The 21,295-nt window shown below is 44.4% G+C and overlaps 2 protein-coding genes across 2 annotated transcripts; both read left to right on the top strand.

The window, feature by feature from the left end:
- Positions 1–374: 374 nt before the first annotated feature.
- On the top strand, positions 375–1,712 carry GJA3 (gap junction protein alpha 3). Its single transcript, XM_044250637.1, has one exon. It carries the CDS (start codon positions 375–377, stop codon positions 1,710–1,712), a length of 1,338 nt encoding a protein of 445 aa, XP_044106572.1.
- A 10,082-nt stretch (positions 1,713–11,794) lies between these two features.
- Positions 11,795–15,312, top strand: LOC122906901 (upstream-binding protein 1-like). The gene has a single exon (XM_044249384.1). The coding sequence runs from the start codon at positions 11,860–11,862 to the stop codon at positions 13,369–13,371; it is 1,512 nt and encodes a 503-aa protein (XP_044105319.1). The 5' UTR covers positions 11,795–11,859; the 3' UTR covers positions 13,372–15,312.
- The last annotated feature ends 5,983 nt before the right edge of the window (positions 15,313–21,295 follow it).

The following is a 21,295-nucleotide window of genomic DNA, read 5'->3' as shown; positions in this document are numbered from 1 at the left end:
CCTCAGGCAAGTCATCTCCCTTTGGAGCTCTAGTTTCCTCATCGCTGAAGTAAGGGCTTAAGTCGCTCTTGGGCATCTCCTTGGTGTCACCGCTTGTGTCCTGTAACAGTAGTTCCGTGTTATGCGGACACTGAGGGCGTTTCTGTAACCCTGCTCCGCGCGATTGCGGACGCACACGCACACGCACACTCGTGCTGTAGATAGCTCTGCAGCGCCTCCCTTGTTTGGAAGTGGGACTACAGCTCCCCCAGCAGCGATATTCCCGCGCCATCTGCCGAGGCCTGCCCCTAGGGGTGTTTGGACCCTACAGCTTGCCAACCTTAGGCTTCCTATTAACCAGCGATGTTCCCCTTGCAGGTTAGCACTCTGAAGCAATGGGCGACTGGAGCTTTCTGGGGAGACTATTAGAGAACGCACAGGAGCACTCCACGGTCATTGGCAAGGTTTGGCTGACGGTCCTGTTCATCTTCAGGATCCTGGTACTGGGCGCCGCAGCCGAGGAGGTGTGGGGAGACGAGCAGTCGGACTTCATGTGCAACACGCAGCAGCCCGGCTGCGAGAACGTCTGCTACGACAAAGCCTTCCCCATCTCCCACATCCGCTTCTGGGTGCTGCAGATCATCTTTGTGTCCACGCCCACCCTCATCTACCTGGGCCATGTGCTGCACATCGTGCGCATGGAAGAGAAGAAGAAAGAGCGGGAGGAAGAGCTGCTGAAGAGCGACGGGTCGGCTGCACGCTGTGGGTCGGGCGGCCACAGCCAGAAGGATAAACCACCGGTGAGGGATGACCGGGGAAAGATCCGAATCGCCGGGGCCCTGCTCCGGACCTACGTCTTCAACATCATCTTTAAGACACTGTTCGAAGTGGGCTTCATCGCTGGGCAGTACTTTCTGTACGGCTTTGAGCTGAAGCCGCTGTACCGCTGTGACCGGTGGCCCTGCCCCAACACAGTGGACTGCTTCATCTCCAGGCCCACGGAGAAGACCATATTCATCATCTTCATGCTGGCAGTGGCCTGCGTGTCCCTCTTACTCAACATGCTGGAGATCTACCACCTGGGCTGGAAGAAGCTTAAACAAGGGATGACCAACTATCGCTCAGACACCCCTGAATCCAGGGTGGGGGCCACAAAACCTGGGGGTGTAAGCCCACTCCTTCTTCCCTCCCACTCGGCCCCGCCCACGGTTACCATCGGATTCCCGCCTTACTATGCTCACTCTGCCTCTTCTCTGGGACAGGCCACAGGGGCGGGCTACCCCGGGGCCCCTCCACCAGCAACAGACTTTGACATGGCAGCCCTGTCCAAGGCCCCTGGGAAGGACCACCCTGCCAAGTTCTACAACGGCAACCACCACCTGCTAATGACAGAACAGAACTGGGCCAACCAGGAGGCTGAGCAGCAGACTTCTGCTAGGAAGGCCTCCCTTCCAGCTTCGGGTTCTGCATCCCTGAGCCCTACAGGCAGCACCAAGGAGCTCCCTCAGGAGGGTGGTGTGGGAAGCAGTGCACCTGGCCTGTTGGAGAATGGGAACGGCAGCAGCTTGGGAGAGAGCAAATTGGAAGTGACTCCCGATGATGGAGAGGAGCAGCCAGTGACCACCGCAGTGGAGATGCATGTGCCTCCCTTGCTCCCAGCAGACCCCGGCCGATCAAGCAAGGCTAGTAAGTCCAGTGGCGGTCGGGCCAGACCCAATGACTTGGCCATCTAGTGGTGGTCTCTCCAGACAGCTTTATAATAACCTCTTTTCTAGCAACCAAAAACAAAAGAGCAGTTCCAGTCTGCAGGTAGAGAAAGCCTGGAGTGAGAGAGCACTGGAGTGGAGGAAGGGAAGATCAACCGGAAGAGAGCAGGTTTCTGTGTGTCCATGCTTGCTGTTCTTAACACTGTGAGGTAGAGTGGGGAGAACGTCCATGTTTGCTGAGATGGGGAGGTAGGGGCAAAGTGGGTGCAGGGGCTGTTGACCTTTAAAGATATTCCCAACAACCCAAGAGTCCAGCAACCTGGGCCTCCTTTGCAGGTGCTGCTGCCCAGCCTTGGGCTCCTGCTGTCTCTGTGGGTAACTGTTCTGCTGTGGTAAAGCAACAGGTGTCTGCAGTCACTTCAGCTCGGGGCAATTAGGTTTTCCATTCCTATTCTCTCCAGAGCCTCTGGGCTGCCCAGAAAGTCGTAGACACACTTAGCACTATCTCTGTTTGATACCTTGAACTTCATTTGGGATATTTGCCAAACTGCACTAAAAAAAGATTTAGAGCAAGTCCATATAGTGTCATTTGAGTTTCTGAAATTGCCTGTGAAGCCCAGGATATCAAACTGTACGCTTCGTGACAAGTGACAATGAGCAGCTACCCTCCAGAGGCAGAGTCAGTGCAGGCGAGAGCCACAGAGGTTGCTGGTAAGAAAGCAGGGAAAAATGCAGCAACACTTGAGATAATTTTTAAACAGCTGAGGAAATTGAAATGAAAGTGTGGCATGTATGCCTTAGGTATTTATTTTTAAAATGATACTTTGTGCTTTGATCTGAATTGTACAGGAATGCCTATCTTCTTTCAGAAGAAATGAAAGAAAAATAGTACTATTAAAATGAATACTGACCAAGGGACTGCTAATTTGTCCCATTACGTACTAGTAAAAATTTGAACTTTTTTAAAAAGAAATTTTGACCTTATGAGTCAGCTAATTGCTATGTGAATGTACCATTTAAAAAAAAATAAAGGCAGGGTAAATTTAAGTGCATTTCAAGTACTTCAAGTTGTGAAGTTTTTGAATGGAAGGTTAAAAGTTAACTACTCTTGCCAGAAAAATTATTTATACAGATGAATCAATGACCTACATTATTTTAACAGTACAAAATAAAACTCTTTGAGTTTTCTAACCATTCTTTGTGGGCAGCCTGTTTGCTTTCTAAAGTGTAAATAAAAGTATCTGGGTTTTACTTCCTGTGTAAGTGCATGTGCTGATTTCGGACGTGTGCCCCATTTGTCACCCACGCGGATTGCTGCACTGACAGCGAAGGCTCTTTCTCTACATGGGTGTGGCTGGAACGTGGCAGAATTTTCTGTACTGCACACCCTGCTGTTGTGTCTGAGTCGCTGTTTGTTTGAAAACCAATGAACAGTGGGAATGCTGAGCCCGGTCCTCCTCACACTCCAACTTCCACTGAGTGCTGTTCAGCCCTTATTCAGCAAAACACCAAACACTTGCCAATTTGATTCATTTCTTTCTGTAAATCAACACCAATTTCCAGATGACTTATCTGGGGTTACACTCCAAAACGTAATTTGTGTTTTATATGGTAAAGAGTGACCCACTAGCAACCTGATGAGAAGACTGCAATTCCCATTCTCAGATAAATGTGTGCAACTAGTTCATTAGAGCCTTATGCTTGCTGCAGAATGAACTTAAATAATCTCCTCAGCTTGAAAGATGCCAGCTTCCCATAAATATCCTTTAGGCTTTTCTCAAACAGATTTGAGAATTACAGAAAATTGAGTGGCTATTTTCTCAATTCTCCCCAGGCTAGGACACAACTCATGCCACTGTAGATTGCAGAGGAGAGAAGATTGATCATCACCTACAGTGGATGCCTTAGGCTTCATGCAGTAGGACCTAGTTCTCTGGGGTGAGAAGGGCCGCCAACAAATCTTATGCTTGAAAAGTATTCTGATTTAAAAAAAAAAATAGCTTTGGTCACAATTCAGTTAACAGACAGCCAAAATGGATGTGAACACTGGTCCTTTAGGTTCTCCCATGATAAATGTTAATAGTAAGCTTCTGATTTACCCACAATTTGATTTTGACTGGGGTTGGAGATGAGTGTGAGAGCTATAACTGTATTTAGTTTTTACATTTTAAAATTGGATTTTATCCACCACATGTTGATGAAGACGCCAATATTGTGAATTGACCATAGTCTAACTGGCCCGTGTCGTACATGGGTAGGAGTGTGAAATCTGATTCACCTCCTTGAAAACCACTCATTTATAAAGAAGTAAAATTCTGTGATAAAACAGTGCCTGTAGTATTTTTTCAGAGCAGTGTTCTGATTTCAATTCATGTAAAAAATGAAAGCAGGTGTTCCACTGTATTGCTATTTGAGACTCTGAAGTCTAGGGTCCCTCTCCCTCACGGGGATGTGGGAGTGTGAAAGGATGCTCTCTATTTAGCCAGTCACTGAAAGCATTAGGATGTGCAACAAAAGTAGACATCATCTCTCCCTATGGTCAGGATTCTAGATATGTTTTTTCTTTAGCCTGTTAATTATTTGAAAATCTCACTGAAATTATTGTTATCTTGATCTAATGGAAAAAATTTTAATTCCATAAGTTTCTTTTAAAACTCAAATGCTCTAATATATTTATTCATATTATGTTTTAATCTGCAGCATGCAAGACAACTACTCTCTTGCATCTGTATTTGCAGAAGCTCAATTACCCTGTTGGTACTACATAATCCATGATAATGATAAAATGTCAAGCATTACTAATCCATCTTCAAATTCATTTATTAAAATTCCAAAACATTTCTTAATCATTCACGTTCTCCTTTATAAACTTTATTTTAAAGAATTATTTTTCCCATGAAATTAACAGAAAAAATACCTTAAGTTTCAAAAGAAAATAGAAAGGGGAAAAGATCCAGCCAGAATATTTCTGACCCATCCTGACTTTCCATTTTTGTTAAATGGCTAGATCATAGTTTTCTTATACAAGAACACCTGGAATTAGAACTATAAATAGAATTCAAACATTCTTTAAAAAGATTAAATTCATGAGATTTAAGTCTCTTTTCAATATAGGTTTTTTGTTTTTTCCCTACTAACACTTTCTTTAGGATTTTTGAAAAAAAGTATGTTTGCGGGCGCCTGGGTGGCTCAGTGGGTTGAGCTGCTGCCTTCGGCTCCCGTTGTGATCTTGGGGTCCTGAGATGGAGTCCCGCATTGGGCTCTCTGCTCAGCGGGGAGCTTGCTTCCCTCTCTCTCTCTGCCTGCCTCTCTGTCTACTTGTGATCTCTTTCTGTCAAATAAATAAATAAAATCTTTAAAAAAAAAAGTCTTAAAAAAAGTCCGTTTGCTGAATATTTTTCTTTTGAACCTTTCTTTTTGGTATTTGTAACATTGATTTGTGGCTCTCCACCAAATAAATTCTTTTACAAAGTATTGCATGATTTAAAAAGATAAATGTTTTTGTAAAGATCAGTAGATTCCTGCCACTGCTCCACCCCCACCTCCATGGAGTTCAGAATATTCTCTAATTAACTTTTAAATACCCTCTAACAGGAAGGCATTGTACATTAAAGTCTGAAAATGTATTTCTCATTGTAATTTTATATCATTACACTGCAGAGCTGAAGTTTATGCATTCTAAGTTTTCTTATTGCCCAAAATATTTTTTTCCTCTTTGCCTTATAGAAGGTCCTAACAAGACTTTTTATGGTCAGCTAGAAATTCAAATAACAATAAGAGCAGTGAACTGTTTCTAGTATTATATTTGAAGACGTTTGGTATGTAAGTGTAACTTAGATCATAATATTTACAAGACTCTTACTAAAACTTTATTTTTTGTGTTATAATAGAATCTTTCCTCAACTAAATTGTAACTGAAAATAAGCATTTTATAAGCTAAGTAATAAAAAGTGGCCTTAAATGTAAATCACCAGCTCTGCAGTTGGTTGTTTTTATCGATAGAATCCTTGAGCAGGTTTTCAAAGTAAAAATTTTCATCTAGATAGAATAAGGAGCAAAAACTTTCCTACAGGGGCGCCTGGGTGGCTCAGTGGGTTAAGCCTTTGCCTTCAGCTCAGGTCCTGGTCCCAGGGTCCTGGGATCGAGCCCCTCATGAGGCTCTCTGCTTGGCAGGGAACCTGCTTCCTTCTCTCTCTCTGCCTGCCTCTCTGCCTACTTGTGCTCTCTGTCAAATAAATAAATATATTTTTTTTTAACTTTCCTACAAAAGAAGTTTGAGAAATTTCTGCAGCGGCTATTCTGTCTTTTCACAGATACTTAGAATCTTCAAGTAGCCTCTTCTAAGGGTTCCTCGTAGCATTGCTACTACCTCTTGCTGTATGTTCTCCAGAGGAAATAATGTGCACGTTAGCCTTGTCTTGTCCCCTTAACTCCTCCTTGGTGCACGATCCTGCTAAGCGGTACCGGGCTTCCAAGAACTGAGAGATCCCTTTGTCTCGGGAGGCTGGAGTTTATCGTTCTCAGCGACGACTTTTCTGTATATAATTGCAAATGATTGTGTAGTTGTCATCTTTGCTTTTACGACACTTGGCAGGCAATACCTGTAATGTATCCGACTCCTTAATAGAAACGCAATCCGCACTTTCGCTGTTACTGCTTTCGCAAATCCGCACATCAATTTGCCGGATGATTTACAGGGACGCGGTGTAACAAAAAGAGACCCTTTTTCTGTTGCTGTTTCGAAGGCTCTAAAGTAACGAACGCAGCATGCAAAAATCAACCCCACCAAACACGAAATGGTGAAAATTCCTCCCATTTCCGACCATAAGGGCCAAAGCCTATTCTGACGGAGGTTTTGGCAAGAGGCTGCGGGTGCAGGGCCACCGCGCGCCCTCGGGTGCAGGGCCACCCGGGATGGTGGCCTGAACCCACAGCCCCCGACCAGACGGCAGCGCCCTCGAGGAGAAGGGAGGGGAGGCAGCGACGGTACCCCGGGGACCCCCGGGAGGGCGACGACGGGGCGGGGCGAGCAGAGTGGGGTTGGGGCGGTCGCTGTCCCCAGGCCATTGTCGGGCGGGCTTCTGCAGTCGCGCAGCGCGTAGAGGCAGCCGCTGCACAGCCAGTCCCGCGCCCCGCTGCGGGAGGCCACGGAGACAGGAACACGACTCTGCGGGCCCAGCGCGGCCAGCACCGGAGCACACACCCGAGGGCTTCATTCCCCACTATGGAAGCCAGGCTGGCAGATCATCCGTCAGTGCTCTTGGAACGTTTGGACTTCCGTGATGCTTTATAAGGGACATGACCCTTAGCAAGCGTCCTCTCACTGGGGACACATAAACTTCCTGTTTATGGTCCTGTAGGGTACACTGTAGGGTACACTGTCCCATACTCCAGGCCCAGCCGCCTCCAAGGTCACAGACAAGGGTCAGAACTCTGCACTGCTCCTTTGCAGCCATGGGATCTCAGGGAAGTTATTTAACCTCTGACTTTGTGGATGAGTTTTCGCATCTGAAAAATGAAAATAAGTTTGCGAGGAAGAAGTGGGAATGGATAGAACATACTGTGCATAGTGCCTGACCTATAGTAGCATTCCGTAAAGCCTCAGCGAAAATGCATGAAAGTAACCCTCAGCAAAATTTCCTGAGGCCTACACAGTTGTACTTATAAAATTTATTTTAAACCAAGGCAGTTCTATACATACAATGGAATATTATTCAACCCTAAAAAGAAAGGAAATCCTGTCACAGGCTACAACATGGATGAAACTTGAGGACGTTATGCTAAGTGAATATGCCAGTCACAGAAGGACACATACTTGATGATTCCACTTTTTTCCTCTACCTAGAATAGATAACATCATGGAGACAGCATGTTAGGGAGGAAAAGGGGGAGTTGTCCAGTTGGAGAAGGTGACAAAGTTCTGGAGATGGATGGTAGCTACAGGACACAGCAATTTGAATGTATTTAATAGGATTGACTGAAAAATGGTTAAGATGATAAATGTTATGTTATGTGTATTTTGCCATAATTAGAATTAGAATTTATATATTTTTTTCCAAAAACTAAAAAAATGTTTTAAATTGAACTAAGATATACACATATAGGATACAACACCCGAGTATATAATACAACCCCTGCATTTAAACACACTTAGGGAACACACCGAGAGCAGGAAACAGATCATTTCTTCATTCCAGAAGTCTCTTTTTTCTTTTCTACATCATCTCTGTCCACCCTTTTTCTGTCATCATTATTCACTCTAAAATTATTCCTTATGGAAATGAGGGAGACCATGGGAGGAAGAAGGAAGGAAAACCGCAGAAGGAAGCAGGTCCCTGAGGTGACTAATGCAGCTGGCCGTATCCTGTCACACTTGGCTCAAAGCCTTCTTGTGGAGTTGCAGGTAGTAAAAAGAAGTCAGCTGGGTAAGCTCTGAACCTGCCCAGAACCCTGCTGTGGTCCCTGATTTGGAATCTTTGAGCCACTTAATGAGTTTTCATTAACTTTTCAGTGAGAAAAACAAAAGAGTTTGTAGTTTTTTTAATGACTTAGAGTTTTAATTAAGTTGTCAATAAATATGTGCTAAATACTGAATGGATGAATAAGAATGCCTCCGTTGCTGCACACCATGGGAGCCAAACACATCCAAGCTGTTGGATCAAAACTTGCAACTTCTGCAAGACAGTCTTTTGGGTTCTAATAGGTCTAAACAGTCCCTCAGTGAAGGTTATAGACACCACTTTCCCGGGAAAAGTTGACTCTTACCCATCTATCTGTGTGCAGCATTAATGTGTGTCTGATGCAGTCAAACATAAACCTAGACATGTTATGTTTCCCCATGGAACTGCAGGGCGTGTTGTCCATAATGTGGGCAAGGGGGCCCTCGTTGCCCTCCCCAGTTATATAGCCTCCAAGAGCTTCCACTGGACACAAGTTTCCAAATATAGAAACTAGATACTTTTTTGTAGAATATGAGCTCTCCTTCATTCTGATTTTCCCTGAAAGTGTAAAACAAACCAAATGAGAAAAAATCATCCTCAAAAGGCAGTCCTGTCTTGAAAGAGCTCAGAAGAAGTATATACATTTTTATAATAAACCTTTAGGAAACTCTTCCTCCCTACCATATCCCACATGGACAGGAGGAGGCAGGCAGCCAGGACAAGGGTGGACAGGAAACAAATGCCACCAAAGAGGGCAGAATGAGAGCACAGCCCCCTGAATCCCAGGGCTCCAACCTTGCAACTCATCATCCTTAGCTTACCGTGTCTGCGGCGGGACAAATGGGATAATGATTATCAAAACACGTGCAGTGGGGTCCCCTGCACAGAAAAAAGAATGGTCTTAAAAACATCCCTGAGTTAAGAATTGTATTTCCAAGATCCTCAAAAGACATTCAGAGAGCACATTATCCCCCATCTGCATTTTAGCATTTATCTAAATGTGTGTGCGCATGTGTGCCTCAGTGTGTGAGAGTGTTTGACTCGGAGGCCGCAGAGACAAGACTCTGCCTGAACCAAGCGTGGACTCTGTTCTCCCTCCTTGCACTTTCACGTTTGTTCTTACAATATTTAGGACCTGAGCCAGACAGAGTGAGAGGCAGATAGATACCAAATCTCTTTGCACACCATTTGCAGAGATGGGAGCTATGGCAAGGATGGGGCCATAGGAAACAGGTTGAACTTCTGTTTCTCTTGCTCAAAGGTGCTTTGAAAACCCTTACCTCCCCTAGGGCATCCATCAGCTGGTAGGGAAATTAATGCCCACATTATGGACAACACGCCCTGCAGTTCCATGGGGAAACATAACATGTCTAGGTTTATGTTTGACTGCATCAGACACACTGTTCCTGCCACGAACCAGGAACAGAACATTCAGAGAGAAAGCAGTGGGGTCTGGAAAGGAAGAATTTTTTTTTCTTCTCTTAAGGAAAATCCAGCACCATGTCACCTAGGTGGCTCAGTCGGTTAGGCAGCTGCCTTTGGCTGAGGTCATGACCTCAGGATCCTAGGATCGAGTCCCACTCAGCCCCTCTGCTCAGCAGAGAGTCTGCTTCTCCCTCTCCCTCTACTCCTCCCCCTTCTCTCTTTCTCTCTCTCAAATAAATAAATAAATAATTTTTTAAAAATCCAGTACTAATATCAGAGATCTAAACACAAGTATGAAGGTTTCCCTTCCAATGTTCACTCAAAGTTTAACTTTGAGACCCACCTGTTATCACGCTAATGATGTCATCAGGAGGCAAGCTCCTTCACCCCCAAACCCCCATCCCCACTTCCGCAGTCTGCAGGAGTACTGCTCTGTGAAAGAAACCCGAAGGCCTATAGTCAAGGATTCATGATCAAGTGTGTGAGGGTGTCCAGCACTGTACAAACTAAAGGAGGAAGACTGAGTGTGTGTGTGTTTGGGTTTGTTTGTGTGTGTTGTCATGAGCAAGGGAGACTTTAATGCACAGAAAGGACTTTACAACTACTTAAATTCCAAATTGATATTTCATTATTAAAGTTCAAGTTAAAAAAATAAAGTTCAAATTCAAAACCTTGTTTTCCTTTAGCCTTGATGTTCATTGTACAAATCTTGTTATACTATGTATAAATCTGGTAAACTTTAAATAAAATAAGAATAATCACCTTAGGTGAACAAATTAATTAGTTGAACCAATTAAACTCTTACAATCATTTAACTCTTCTCAACATTTTGAACTGCATTTATAAATTTAATATACTTGTTTCATTCTTAACTCTTTCAAATGCCTGAATGGCTCAACCTATACCTTGAACTTACAAAACTTTACAACCTCAAGTAACTCTTCAAAAATTGAATAAATGAAAGTAATAAATATAGGAACTTCAAAATTCTTGTGTATATTCCAATATCGTTCACACAGTCAAATGCTCTTAAACTTTTTAACTTAAAAATGAGTCTAGGGGCACCTGGTGGCTCAGTCAGTTAAGCTTCCACCTTGGGCTCAGGTCATGATCGCAGGGTCCTGGGAATGAGCCCCACATCAGGCTCCCTGCTCAGCAGGGAAGTCAGCCTCTTCCCCTCCCTCTGCCTCTCCCCCACTGCTTGTTATCTCTCTCTAACTCTCCCTCTCTCAGATAAATAAATAAAATCTTAAAACAATTATGAGTCTATAATTATTATGTGTTTCACATAGAAATCACAAGCCAAATACATTCACTGAGAATGAGTGCTAATACTTATTTCTAAGCTTCCTGGCAGCCAAGACAAAAGAAATCTCCAAAAATATAATTTAATACTCGTTATTTGTGTTTACTTTTACTGTTTCTCCCCATGTCAGGCTGAAACTATTATAAAAATGTTAATGATCACCTCTAGTCTTAGTTATTATCTCCAGAAGCAAGGTTTTATTTTGATTTGCAACCACAGTGAGATCTTCTAACTTTTACATACTATGTCATGTTTATTTGAATAATTCTTTGGACCTGGTTTTAGATTGTATGTAGTGATATTAAAAAACCAATATGTGGTAAAAAAAAAAAAAAAAAAAAGAAAGAAAGAAAAGAAATTACAAGCCAATTTTGTCAGATTCCCTAATATGCCAGCTTGTCCTAAAGATTACAAACATATTAAATACCCAATATACCAGTATGTTGTGCTGACAGAAGTAGATCAGTAATTGTCTAAGATCAGGGTTTAGAAAGGCCTGACTGCGATATAGGAGCCAGCGTCCGGGCCGGCGGAGCGGCGGCGGCGGGGTTGGCCGGGGTGGCGGGGAGCTTGTACCTGGGCGGGTGGGCCGAGGGCTGGGGTCGAGACCGGGGATCGGGTGACGGGCGGGCTGAGCTCCTGCCCCCGCGCGGCGCCGGGGAGGATGCGGCCGGGGGCTCCGGGGCGGGGCGGGCGGCGGCGGCTGCAGCGCTAGCGGCGCAGGGGGTGGGCGGCGGCGGCATGAGGCGCGGGGCCGGCGCCCGCGGGAGGGAGGCGCTGCCGGCTGCCCGGCCGCTCCCGCTGCAGCTGCTCGCCGGGCTCGCCGTGCCCTGCTTGCGGGGCCCCGGACGCTCTCGTCCCGGCCGCCGCCCGGGCCGCCTGTGGTGACCATCCGCCGCGCCGCCCGAGGCTTCACCCGCGCCCTCCCTCAGGGCGCGCCCGCGGAGCGCCGGCCCCAACGCCTGCTCGCGGAGGCCGCGCCGGGTGGCGGCGAGGCCGGAAGATGGCCTGGGTGCTCAAGATGGACGAGGTGATCGAGTCCGGGCTGGTGCACGACTTCGACGCCAGCCTCTCGGGCATCGGGCAGGAGCTGGGCGCCGGCGCCTACAGCATGAGCGATGTCTTGGCGTTGCCCATTTTTAAACAAGAAGATTCCAGCCTTCCACTGGACGGTGAGACTAAACACCCACCCTTTCAGTATGTGATGTGCGCTGCCACCTCGCCTGCAGTAAAACTGCACGACGAGACTCTCACGTACTTGAACCAAGGTCAGTCTTATGAAATTCGGATGCTGGATAACCGGAAAATGGGAGATATGCCTGAGATCACTGGAAAATTGGTAAAGAGCATCATAAGAGTTGTATTCCATGACAGACGGCTACAATATACAGAGCATCAACAGCTTGAAGGCTGGAAGTGGAATCGTCCAGGAGACAGACTTCTCGATTTAGATATTCCAATGTCTGTGGGAATAATTGACACAAGGACAAATCCAAGCCAGTTAAATGCGGTTGAATTTCTGTGGGACCCTGCGAAGCGCACTTCTGCTTTCATTCAGGTACACTGCATCAGCACAGAATTTACTCCCCGGAAGCACGGAGGTGAGAAGGGAGTACCTTTCAGGATTCAGGTCGACACCTTTAAGCAAAATGAAAACGGAGAATACACGGATCATCTACACTCAGCTAGCTGCCAAATCAAAGTGTTTAAGCCTAAAGGTGCAGACAGGAAACAAAAAACGGACCGAGAGAAGATGGAGAAGAGAACAGCTCACGAGAAGGAAAAATATCAGCCATCCTATGACACCACCATCCTCACCGAGTGTTCTCCATGGCCCGATACCCCCACAGCCTACGTGAATAGCAGCCCTTCCACAGCGCCCGCCTTCACGTCCCCACAGCAGGGCACTTGCAGCATCCCCGACAGCAATTCTTCTTCCCCAAACCATCAGGGAGATGGAGTTTCACAGGCCTCCAGTGAACAACTTCAGCCTTCAGCCACGATCCAGGAAACCCAACAATGGCTGCTCAAAAACAGATTCTCTTCCTACACAAGACTGTTTTCCAATTTTTCAGGTGCCGACTTATTAAAACTGACAAAGGAGGATCTAGTACAAATTTGTGGTGCAGCCGATGGAATTCGGCTCTATAATTCCCTGAAGTCCAGGTCGGTGAGGCCCCGCCTGACCATCTATGTCTGCCAGGAGCAGCCGAGCAGCTCACCGCTGCAGGGCCAGCAGCCGGCTGGCGGCGGAGGCGACAGTGGCAGTGGGACGCCCTACGTTTATCATGCAATCTACTTGGAAGAAATGGTTGCTTCAGAAGTTGCTCGAAAACTTGCATTGGTGTTTAATATTCCTTTCCACCAGATTAACCAGGTCTACAGACAGGGGCCCACCGGTATTCACATTCTTGTTAGCGATCAGATGGTTCAGAACTTTCAAGATGAGAGTTGTTTTTTATTCTTCACAGTAAAAGCTGAGAATGGTGATGGTATCCACATAGTTTTGAAGTGATGTTGTACTTAGTCTGAACTATATTCAGTACCAAATAAAGTCACGCTTAAAAGTGTGTGAAGACTGAATCCAAGAAGTCTTGGGATTGGATTTTACCGTATGAAATGTTTCATATTGAAAACACAAGATGACCTTTCTAATGAGCTGTATGAGAGGCGAATCTCCTCACTGTCACTGCCATAGCCAAGCATCCTCGTGAGAGGGAGCACGTCGGGACAGCACGCGTGCGGCTCTGGGGCCACGTGCCAGCGGGGCTGCCTGCTTCTCTGGCAGAGGCCAGTAGATACAGTTCCTAGAAGCAGCCTTTGCTGTCTTTTTACACTGTATGCGGTTTGGAAATGAATGTAAAAACGTACTGTGGGCATTTACCTTTCTGTGCCAGTTTGGCTTTTATTGCCTGAACCTTATGCTGACCCAGAGCAGGGGTGGGGGACAGTGCTGTTGTGGAGCCAGCACGGAATCTGTCTGCAGATGCGATGTGCCGAGACCGCGATCAGGGGTCAGGTAAGAGGCTTGGCACCTTCTCGGAAGAAATCATGTCTAAGGGTGTGTGTGACGGGCTCGTGCCAGATGGGGAAAGATCCGAGCCAGGAAGGCGGGCTTGGAGCAAACTGCATTATCAAGAGTACCTTGGTGAGAGGATCAGTGTAAATCCTAATAGGTACAAAGACTTTTGTGTTTTTGCTTTGTCACAGATTTATTGAAAACCTTTTGCTTCTGCTTCCATTTTTAGAGCTTTTTTTTCTGGTTTTTATTTTTGAAGTCCCTTGACTTTTAAACTCGTGTGGTATTCCTCTCTTTCTCTGTCCCTCCCCTCCCCACCCCACCCTGTTCCTGAATGTTTTTAAAGCCCTGTCCCAGACAATGGAAACAGGTGACCTAGGTAGGGGGAAATGTATGGCCGTTTCCGACTTGCTGTTAAGGGGTCTTCATTATCAACAAGTTGAAATTATTTGTGGCAAATGAGATGTCATAAATGAAACACTAAATTGTACCATAAAAATACCCCCACACTTCTGAAATACGAGCTTTAGTACAATCATGGGTAAATATTTTGGTGATTATTTAAGAGGCTTTCTTATACACCACATAATAACTTCTTTTTCTATAAAAAGGGTGCCTCTTCCACAAAACCAAATGCTTGTCTGCCAGTACACTTCTTAAAGGGAGTCCACTGCTTTTGCAATTTTCCTTTCTTGCTTCGCTCTGCCCGAAGCCTTCCCCATGCACACCAGCAAGCATATGTGAGGCCCACATGTGGTGTAGCGGACTTCAGTTTCCCTTTAACTGTAGCAGCTCTGACCAGTTACCCAGCTGTTTTGGTTCTGAATGTGTTTATTTGAATCTTAACCTTTGTTCAGGCAGAAATAGGAATGAGTAATTTAGGCTTTGAAATCCCCCAGAAGACAAACTACTTCAGTGGGTAAAAGCTTTGACCTTTTGTGTTTAATTCTTAAAGGGTTATTGGATACAGAGAAGCCCAGTCTCTAAATATTTTCATCTTCAGTTTGAAAATATCTGTAACTCCTATAGACCCTAAAAGCAGAGGAACCATCCTTTCTGTCATCTCCCTTTGCTTCCATATGAACACGTTTTCTGTACCAATCACTTGAAAGAAGTGAGCATATTTGTTTTTGCTTGTCTGTTTAGCATTCCTTTTTGAGTCTCAAAGATACACGGAAATAAATGTCATTTAATGCTGTGTGCTATTTTGAATTTCTCATCAGGTTTTAGAAGTGGGGTTACACTTAAAAGCTCATTGAACTTGAAATTATACCAAGCAGCATTGACCATTAGTCTGTCCCAGTGAAGCAGGTTAAATTATGGCACCAGCAGATTTGCTACTTTGTTTTTTTAATAGTAGGATGTATACATTTCAGTATAATAAATGTTTTCCGATTGTTTTGCAAAAAAAAAAAAAAAAAAAAAAAAAAAAAGAAAGGCCTGACTGCAAGAGATGTATGGAAACTTTCTGGCAGAATGAAATGTTCTCCATTTTAACTGTGGTGGTGGTTACACAAATACATTTTTCAAAATTCATTAAACTACACCCTTAAAACAGGTTCATTTTACTGTATATTACTTATATGCCAACAAGGTTGATCTAAGAGAAAATATGTGTATGTATATATTCATACATATGTATATATACTCAATGAATACAAACCCTAAGATTGACACCAAAGTACTGAATCTTAAGTTTGATTTATTTATCATCTCTAAATTTAATTCTAAATAATTTCTAATCATGAAGATGAGGTCTGAGAGACCAGGGACAAGGGAATACCAAGCGATGGAAGCAGCCACAGCCATCTGTGGTTCTTCATCAAGTGTGAAAAGGCAGAAGCAAGAAGTAAGACTGCCCTTGAATTTCAGCCAGTTTGGGACAAGCTGCCGCAAGACATGCTGGTGGACTAGTCAAAGACCAGGACCACACACACCTGCATGCCTGGAGGACTGTCACTGAGTAGCCAAAGTGAGTATATTCGCCTCCTGGGGCTGCTGTGACATATTACCACAAATTTAGTGGCTTAAAACAACACAGATTTCTCTTCACTCTGTTCTGGAGGCCAGAGGTCTAAGACCAATTTCATTGAGGTGAAGTCAAGCTGTTGATAAGGCTGGTTCCTTCCAGTGGCTCCAGCGGAGAATTCACCACTTGTCTTTTCCACTTCATTCATTCATTCATTTCATTGCATTTCACATAGAGAGAGAAAGAGAGAGAGCACAAGCAAGGGGAGTATCAGGCAGAGGGAGATGGAGAAGCAGCCTCCCCACAGAGCAGGGAGCCCGCCACAGGGCTTGATCCCAGGACTCTGGGACCATGACCTGAGCCAAAAGTAGACACTTAACTGACTGAGCCACCCAGGCGCTCCTCGTCTCTTCCACTTCTAAAGGCTGTGGCATTCCCTGGCTCCTGGCTGCCTCACTGCAACCTATATCTGCTTCCATGAACACGCCACCTTCATGCACCTCTGCAGCTATCAAATTTCTCTCTATTACCACCCTCTTACAAAGACACTGATAATTCCACTTAGGAACACTCTGATAATCCATGACTATCTCCCTATCTCAAGACCCTTAATTTAGTCACTTCTGCAAGGTCCCTTTTTCCTTTTAAGGTAATATTCTCAAATTCTGGGAATTGGGGAACCATTAGTCAGCCCATCAAAGGAGTCAGTGTTTGGGAGTAGATAGATACTTTTTTAAAAAACTTTATTTTATTATTTTTATTTATTTTTGTTTATTGTTTAAACTTTTATTTATTTATCTATTTATTTTACAGACAGAGAGAGAGAGCACAAGTAGGCAGAGCAGCAGGCAGAGGGAGAGGGAGAAGCAGGCTCTCCACAGAGCAGGGAGCCCGATGTGGGGCTCGATCCCAGGACCCCAGGATCATGACCCGAGCCAAAGGCAGACGCTCAACCAACTGAGTCACCCAGGTGTCCCGAGAGACATTTTTCATACCCTGCCTGAAGTGTAGTATGCCCAGCCCCATCCTTCTTCAACATTTGTACCATGAAATGGATGAAGATACAAAAAGTGTGTTCACTAAACAGATAGGTACATAGGTAATAGGACAGAAGGAACTTGCTGAATGGGATACACAGAGTCCCCCAATATCTTGTCATCCCAGACTGCTGGGCTATATCCAACTCAGTGAATCTACATAAAGATCAAGGTAAGAACCTGTATTTAGGTCCAAAATCCAGCTCCACAAGTGAGAGATACCCCTGGCAGGAGCACATGTGACCCAACTCCAGTGAGCCAGCAGTGTGACATGCATGGGAAGATCGGCAACAGCCCCCAGCCCAGTCAGGAACGCAGGCCCTCCCACTTCTCTTCTGCCCTAGATAGCAGTGAGGCTGAGGGGCGACATTTTGCCAGTGTTGAAAACGCCAGAACTACTCTAGAGAGATCTGGAATACCAGATAGGAAATTGATGAAGGAGCTGAGTTGTTTGACTGAAGAGGAAAAATCATCGCTATCCTATGTACGGTCACATTTGAAGGACTGGCATGTAAGATTACACTCAGCTATTTGACACCAAATGGGGGAAACTTCAGGGAGTCAGAACGGTCTGTGTAACAGTGACAGCTGTCCGAAGAGAAAACTTGCCTGTTGGAAAGTTGTCTGTTCCCTGCTCAGCTGGGGCTGCTCTGTTGGCCTGCTGTGCATGCTCCGCTCACACAGGTGCCTTCACCGCTGATGCCACCCCACTCAACCCCCAAATTGGCCCCGGTGGCAGGTCAGCAGACGCCAATGCCTGGTCAGGGACACATCTGAGGGCAATAGCCCCACTCAGCATGTGGGACCCTGACTTAGCCTCCAGCCACGTCTAGTCAGCCGTTTCACACAGACCCTGCAAATGGATTCCTGACACTTGAAACCAAACGCAGGGCTGCTTTACAGAGTCTGAAGCCCTGATCTCCTAATCTAGTTCTTTACATTCTCACACTCTTTGGGTGTCCGTAACTTAAAGGTGACTTCTTCATATTTGCCTCTGTTTGGTTTTTTGTTTTTTTTTTTTAAGATTTTTTATTTATTTACTTGACAGACAGAGATCACAAGTAGGCAGAGAGTCAGGCAGAGAGAGAGAAGCAGGCTCCCCGCTGAGCAGAGAGGCCGATGTGGGGCTCAATCCCAGGACCCTGGGATCATGACCTGAGCTGAAGGCAGAGGCTGTAACCCACTGAACACCAATATGCCAAGTTATAATACCAGCCCAACCTCCAACTTACTATTCACCTCTAGAATGAGCCATTTAGGAGGTTAGGAACTTTGGGTATTATGGCCTAGAAGCGGATAGAGGACCCAGTAAGGATTGCTCCTCATTGTCCCTCTCTGCTTTAGATGGGCTGGGACCATATCTCCCTGGACCATGGTTTGGCACATAGTAGGCCCTTAACAGTGACCCAATGAGTGAATGACTAAAAGGATGAAAACTTGGATTCTGCTTCACTGTCTAAACTTCATCTGACAGACTAGAGCATCAAAGAATATCATATCAGCAAAGCTTATTCTCTTGCCAGGGATGAATAATTCTTTCTAGAAATTCAACTTTAGGACACCTGGGTGGCTCAGTTGGTTAAGCAACTGCCTTTGGCTCAGATCATGATCCCAGGGTTCCGGGATCAAGTCCTGTGTCAGGCTCCCAGCTCCATGGTCAGTCTGCTTTTCCCTTTGACCTTCTCCCCTCTCATGCTCTCTTCTCACTCTCTCTCAAATAAATAAATTCTTTTAAAAAAAGAAATTCAACTTTATTGAGATGCAATTTGTGTTTGCCACATGTATAAGCCAAATGTGTATCACCATACTCAAAAACATTTCCATCACCCAAAAAGGTTCTCCTTGTGCTCTTTCTAGTCAATTCTTCCTTACCACCAACTTCAGGCAATCACAGACCTGCTTTTTGACATCATAGAATAGTCTTTTCTAGAATTTCACATAAATGGAATTATATAGTATGAACTCCCTGTCTCTGTCTTTTTTATACAACATAATTTTTTCAAGATTCATCTCTGTTGTTGTAGATTTCAATAGTTTGTTCCTTTTATTCCTGAGAACTCCATTATTTGTTCATTCATCTGTTATTGAACTTTTGGGTGGTATGTTAGGGCTCTCCAGGGGGGAGGGGGAATATACATATATAAATATAAATATAAATATATACACAAATATATATACTTATATGTCTATAAAATAAGGAATTGCCTCACATGATTATAGAGGCTGACAAGTCCCAATCTGCAGTTGGTAAGCTGAAGACCCCAGAGGGCCAAAGGTGTAAATTCTAGTCCCGAGGCCAGTAGACTTCAAGATCCAGGAAGAGCCAATGTTTTTGGTTCAAGTCTAAAGGCAGAAAAAAATGGCAATGTGCAGTGAAAGGCTATCAGATAGGAGAATTCTATCTTACTCACAGGAGGTAAGCTTTTTTGTTCTATTTAAGGCTTCAACTGGTTGAATAAAGATCACCCACATTGGGAAGGGCAATCTGCTTCACTCAGTCTACCAATTTAAATGTTAATCTCATCCAAAAACACTCTCATAGAGACATCCAGAATAATGTTTGACCAGATATCTGGGCACACTGTGACCCAGTCAAGTTGACATATAAAATTAACCATCATGAATGGCTAATTTTTAACCCAGTTTGAACCAAGTTTGGGACTATTATGAACTTTTGTATACAAGTCTTTATGGAGACATATTTTTTTCTTTTTAATTTTTTTATATTTTAACTTATTTTTTTAATAAACATATAACATATTTTTATCCCCAGGGTACAGGTCTGTGAATTGCCAGGTTTACACATTTCACAGCACTCATCATAGCACATACCCTCCCCAAAGTCCATATCCCCACCACCCACTCCCGTTGCCCCTCCCCAGCAACACTCAGTCTGTTTTTTGAGATTGAGTCTTTTATGGTTTGTGGAGACATAGTTTTTAGTTCTAAAAGTGCAATGGCTGGGCTGTATGGTGAGTGTACATTTAACACTTTAAAGAAACTGTAAAGTGTTTGCCAAAGTGGTTGTACAATTTTATATCTCCACCCACAGGGAAGGAGGGTTTCAAGTAGAGCTGCCTAATTCTTGGCAAATTAACATGGAAGATAAATATTTTTATTGAAAATAGAGGAATCATGAAATACATACAAATAGATCTCAGATTTTTCATATGCTTTTTAAATATCATTACTCCATGGAATACATCTTTGGCAGTTATTTCAGTGGAAAAGGGAAATCCAGAGTTACCTTTTAGGAACCTGGGTGTGTCAGTTATTTATTTCCACAATAATGCTGCTTAACTAACAGCAACATACAACCATAAACAACTGTTTCGTTTATAAGACTGCAGGGTTCACTCTCTCTGGGCTGGACTTTTGCTGTCAGCCAGGACTATGATCATCTACGGTTAGCCAGGAAGCCAGGCATCTTTTTTTTTTTTTAATATATATTTTTTTATTTTCAGCGTAACAGTATTCATTGTTTTTGCACCACACTCAGTGCTCCATGCAATCCGTGCCCTCTATAATACCCGCCACCTGGTTCCCCCTACCTCCCACCCCCTGCCCCTTCGAACCCCTCAGACTGTTTTTCAGAGTCCATAGGCTCTCATGGTTAACCTCCCCTTCCAATTTCCCCCAACTCCCTTCTCCTCTCTAACTCCCCTTGTCCTCCATGCTATTTGTTATGCTCCACAAATAAGTGAACCATATGATAATTGACTCTCTCTGATTAACTTATTTCATTCAGCATAATCTCTTCCAGTCCCATCCATGTTGCTACAAAAGTTAAGTATTCAACCTTTCTGATGGAGGCATAATACTCCATAGTGTATATGGACCACATCCTCCTTATCCATTCATCCGTTGAAGGGCATCTTGGTTCTTTCCACAGTTTGGTGACCGTGGCCATTGCTGCTATAAACATTGGGGTACAAATGGCCCTTCTTTTCACTACATCTGTATCTTTGGGGTAAATACCCAGTAGTGCAATTGCAGGGTCATAGGGAAGCTCTATTTTTAATTTCTTGAGAAATCTCCACACTGTTCTCCAAAGTGGCTGCACCAACTTGCATTCCCACCAACAGTGTAAGAGGGTTCCCCTTTCTCCACATCCCCTCCAACACATGTTGTTTCCTGTCTCGCTAATTTTGGCCATTCTAACTGGCATAAGGTGGTATCTCAGTGTGGTTTTAATTTGAATCTCCCTGATGGTTAGTGATGATGAACATTTTTTCATGTGTCTGATAGCCATTTGTATGTCTTCATTGGAGAAGTGTCTGTTCATATCTTCTGCCCATTCTTTGATATGATTGCCTGTTTTGTGTGTGTTGAGTTTGAGTAGTTCTTTATAGATCCTGGATATCAACCTTTTTTCTCTACTGGCATTTGCAAATATCTTCTCCCATTCCATGGG

The sequence above is a fragment of the Neovison vison genome, chromosome 5, assembly GCF_020171115.1.
Source record: "Neovison vison isolate M4711 chromosome 5, ASM_NN_V1, whole genome shotgun sequence".
In the NCBI taxonomy this organism is placed as follows: Eukaryota; Metazoa; Chordata; class Mammalia; order Carnivora; family Mustelidae; genus Neogale; species Neogale vison.
The sequence above is the reverse complement of the archived record's forward strand: the minus strand, read 5'-3'. Positions and strand labels throughout refer to the sequence as shown.

Bases quoted from the DNA above. Each gene is read 5' to 3' on its own strand.
- LOC122906901 (XM_044249384.1), top strand. From the start codon at position 11,860: ATGGCCTGGGTGCTCAAGATGGACGAGGTGATCGAGTCCGGGCTGGTG.
- GJA3 (XM_044250637.1), top strand. From the start codon at position 375: ATGGGCGACTGGAGCTTTCTGGGGAGACTATTAGAGAACGCACAGGAG.